This window comes from Glycine max, chromosome 17, assembly GCF_000004515.6.
Source record: "Glycine max cultivar Williams 82 chromosome 17, Glycine_max_v4.0, whole genome shotgun sequence".
Classification (NCBI taxonomy): Eukaryota; Viridiplantae; Streptophyta; class Magnoliopsida; order Fabales; family Fabaceae; genus Glycine; species Glycine max.
Window position 1 is genome coordinate 37,888,882 of NC_038253.2, and position 4,203 is coordinate 37,893,084.

Genomic DNA, 4,203 nt, shown 5'->3' on the forward strand with positions numbered 1-4,203 from the left:
CCTTAATTTGTTTGCCTCTTCTTTGCACGCTTTCACCACTATGTGTGTATTATGTGAGAATTTTTTACACTCTATTTTTGGGTCATCAAACTATCTATTAGTTTTATTGATGATTATATTTTGTTATAAAATTTGGTTAATTATTTTTAATATGATATTATTTTTTTTATTTATAAGAATGAAATTTAAAATTTAATTTAAGAAAATGAAATTAAGATTGGTTCAAACCAATGATAAGTTAGTTCAAGACCATTGTGATTTTAATTAATCTATACAGACTCGTGATTAATTATTATTTATTATGAATATCATGTTATATAAGGATTAAATAAGACTATAGATAGTTCATGTTCCAAATTTTCCTAATAATTTATTGGATTATGTGCTTACTGTGCCATCTGGATCACCAATGGGGGGTGGTTAAGATCTTGAGGGTGGGTCTAATATATATATTCCACAAAAAAGGTCAAGCCAAAGTGGGACCCGGTGCCATCCCCATCTTTTGGTCGTAAGGTAACCTCAGCTCAGCTGTTTCATCACGCTGCAGTGATACCCTCTTACTCTGGGGTGTCCGTACGGCAGCTTGATCCCTATTCTTGAGTGATGATATTTTAATATTTTAAACACATTATTTTCTTTTATCATATTATTTAAGCTTAATTAAATTTTTCATAACAAATATAAATCATTTTAAAAAAATTATCTAACATTTTTTTTTTCAGATACTTGAAAAAAATTTAAGTAATAACGCGACTGACGGAATGTCACGTCATCACGTATAATCACTTATCATATTTTCAGATCATTTTTCCCCTTCATTGTTGCATTTTTTGTTGTTATTCACCTCACAAGAGCTGATTTTAGGAGTGGTGGTGAATGGTTGAGGAAGAGGGGGAAGAGAGATTCTCCCTTGTAGAGTTTCTTCCTCAATTCTCTCTCTTTCTAGAATCTTTCAATTCCAACCTTATTTTCCTTCAACACAATTAACTTATTGAGTAGTGAGAACGGTCAAACTATCAAGTTCCTTTGTAGCTACTACGGCAAGATTCTCCCTCGCACCACTGACGGCGAACTTTGTTACGTTGGCAGCCACACCAAAGTCCTTATTGTCGACTGTTCCATTTCCTCCACCGATTCGTTGTTGGACGCAACATACTACTGCATTGGTCGCCACAACCGATTGCCTCCGGCAAAAGCTTCTTGCTACACGTAGTTTGATGGAAGCCCTAGGTTTTTGTACCGTGGACCTCACTGCAATTATTACTGCCACTAAGGCGAGCAAACGAACAAACCGATTTATTCACAATAAATATAGTTGCAAGAGAATCGCTATTACCAAGTTTGATTCCATACATACGACGATGGTGATGATGAAAAATATCAAAGGACCAAAAGAATAGAGAAAGGAGTGGACTGTTAAATACAATTAATTTTTCAGAGGTTTTCACATAGAAACAAATGGATTCACAATATTGTGGCTAAGAATGCATAGTAGCATACAACAATAGTAGCACACAAAAAGAGTCAGGAAGAAAGAAAGGGAAATGATGAGCTTCAACGAAGCCCTAATCGTTGCTAGAATAAACTCATATGACATAAATTTCTTTTTTAAAATATTTAAAAAATGAAAAAAATTATGTGAAAAATAATGCTAACGTGATAAGTGATTATGCGTGATGACGTGACACTTTGTCAGTTACGTCATTACTTAACTGATGCAGTCTAATGACAGGTACTAAAATAAAACAAAAAAATTTCAGGTATCTAAAAAAAATAAATGTTATGTAATTTTTTAAAATTAACATATATTAATTTAATTAAGCCGACTATTTATTATATTTATATTTTCTCTCTCTTTTTTTAGGTGTCTATTAGATATTTGACCGTCAATAATATACTTTTCTCCTGTTATTTTCTATTCCCTATTCACTCCCTGCCCGCGGTTGGCGCTTGACTTAACTTGAACTTGTTCCTTTGCATTGGGACACCGTCCTAAAGGGGAGTGGTGTGGGAGTTAAAATTGATGAATTTAATTTTGTAATTTTTTTTGTCTTTGATTGAAAATCTTCACTGACAGAGACTTGATATATATAATATTTTGTAATTAGATAGTAGTATTATAAAATCTCTTTACACAGTCAATTCATACACTATTTGCTCTTTTTACGATGACTTGATTTTTTGTTTAAATATAAACTATTTTTTACATGATGAACTAATACTATTGATAAAAGTTACATTTACGTATGTAGTTTTTAATACAAGTATATATATTATTAAAAATAATAATATAATACAAAATAATAAAGTTATTTATTATGTTAATATAAATATAATATTTTGTCCCAAAAATGATAAAAATATCTCTTTTATAATTCTACAGCAAATTATAATTTTGAGATAAAAATAAGTTTCACTTTAAAATTATGTGATATAATTTTAAGGGGTATAACATAGTGGAGTAATATGGGTCTAACATAACATTTATAGCAAGTAGCAAGTGCGAATTTTGGCTACTCTCTACATGAAACTATTTCCTTTAATTCGTAGTGTTGATAACTATTTCCTTTAATTCGTAGTGTTGATAAAGCAAGTATGGTTAGTTTGTAAAGTCATCACAAAAGTGGGGGGAAGAATTCTGAGTGGATCTGAGAGAACTGGAATTTCCCCCATTAATTCCATGCCCAACAACGTATCTTTCATGGTCAGTGTTGCCAATTAGAATGGACAAGGATGTTTATTCGCCAACCGGATTACAGCGACACCGGTCTTTTTGTATTGTATGGACTCTAGAAACGAGATTTGATTTCTGACAGACAAAACAAAATCATTGCCCTTCTGGTTCCACATACACAGGGAGAGGGAGGGAGGGATATTGATTGTGGTGCTCCTTTTCTGGGGATTAGAATTTGGTTCTTTTTAAGGGTCCCTCCACCCCACCTTCCCCAATCTGTAACTGGTTCAAGTCATGCGCATTTGAATTGACCCTCATGCATTAATTGCAAATGAAATTATATATCCTTCACATAGATTACATATATATCATTGAAAAATGAAAAAAAAAAAAATCCTTACTTGAGTCTAGCAAAACGGATTAGTTTCTTACAATCTGACGTATCAGTGTCCGAATCCCTACTAAAGAAGAGATGTCCGCGTTTAGTGATCAATTGTGTCTGCCTCAAACAAAAATCGAAATTGTCTCAAATAGAATTATGTTCGAAAGAAAATATTGGTGGAAAAATTAAAAATAGAGACAAAATAGAAATTCTTAATTGATTTTAAGATGAAGTGATTTTAGTAATGTAGTGATAATTAATTAAGGAGCAGCCCAATTTATTAATTGTGTTTCGACTTTTTTGTTAATCAGGTGGGATAGTCGACACTCGGTAGTGGTGCCGGACAGCAACATTTTCTACATTATAGCCTTGCTCCGATTTATTCCACCACCCCCAAAGGGACCACCTACAGAACTATTGGTGGAACAAAACCATGAGATTATTCAGTTGTGCTACAACAGAGGCTTCGATTTCAAGTTGTATCTCCCTCACTACCAGTCAAAGGAGAACTGGATGCGACACTATGGAGATAAGTGGTCCAGATTCGTCGAGAGAAAGGCCAATTTTGATCCCTTGGCTATTCTTGCACCTGGACAGAAAATTTTTTCCCGAATCCCTCAACCCTTGTCTATCACTTAAATATTAATTATTTTAGATTAATATATTGCTTTTTTTTTCTTTTTCTTTTTCTCAACCCACTGTGACCATTTTGTCTTGATTTCATTTTTTTTTCTCTCTTTCTCTTGACTCCCCCCTTTCCTTTTGTTTCTGTCCCCAATCGCTCCAACCATTTACCACACCGTTGTAGCCATATTGTAAATGAATATTTTGGGGGTGAAATTAATATCAATCTTGATCTTTTGTACTGTGAATTAAAGATTTCTTCTTCTTCTATTGCTATGTTTATAGGTGTGAATTATCAGACTTTTACTTATATGATTAATCTTTGTCAAAATAATTTTAATAATTATTTTTAATAAAATTTTTCTTTTAATCATATTTTTTTATCTATAATACTCAAACTTAACATCTTAATTAAGAGATTGAATTTAAAGTTACTTGAACGTTCAATATGATGTTAACAGTTAATTAAGGACTAGATGAGTCACGGACACAAACCAAATAAATACTTTCGGAGTCAAAATAA

At 32.4% G+C, this 4,203-nt stretch overlaps 1 protein-coding gene across 2 annotated transcripts in view; it reads left to right on the forward strand.

The window, feature by feature from the left end:
- The window catches only part of LOC100816566 (cytokinin dehydrogenase 7), a 7,526-nt gene extending 3,598 nt beyond the window's left edge, over window positions 1-3,928 (forward strand). The window contains exon 4 of one of the 2 annotated variants that reach the window (XM_014769791.3): window positions 3,368-3,928. In XM_014769791.3, coding sequence (XP_014625277.1) covers window positions 3,368-3,695 — 328 coding nt within the window. In that variant the 3' untranslated portion in view covers window positions 3,696-3,928. Of the gene's footprint in view, window positions 1-1,089; window positions 2,217-3,367 lie in introns of those variants that run through there. The other variant, XM_041011476.1, reaches the window with a different exon arrangement.
- Window positions 3,929-4,203: the final 275 nt, after the last annotated feature.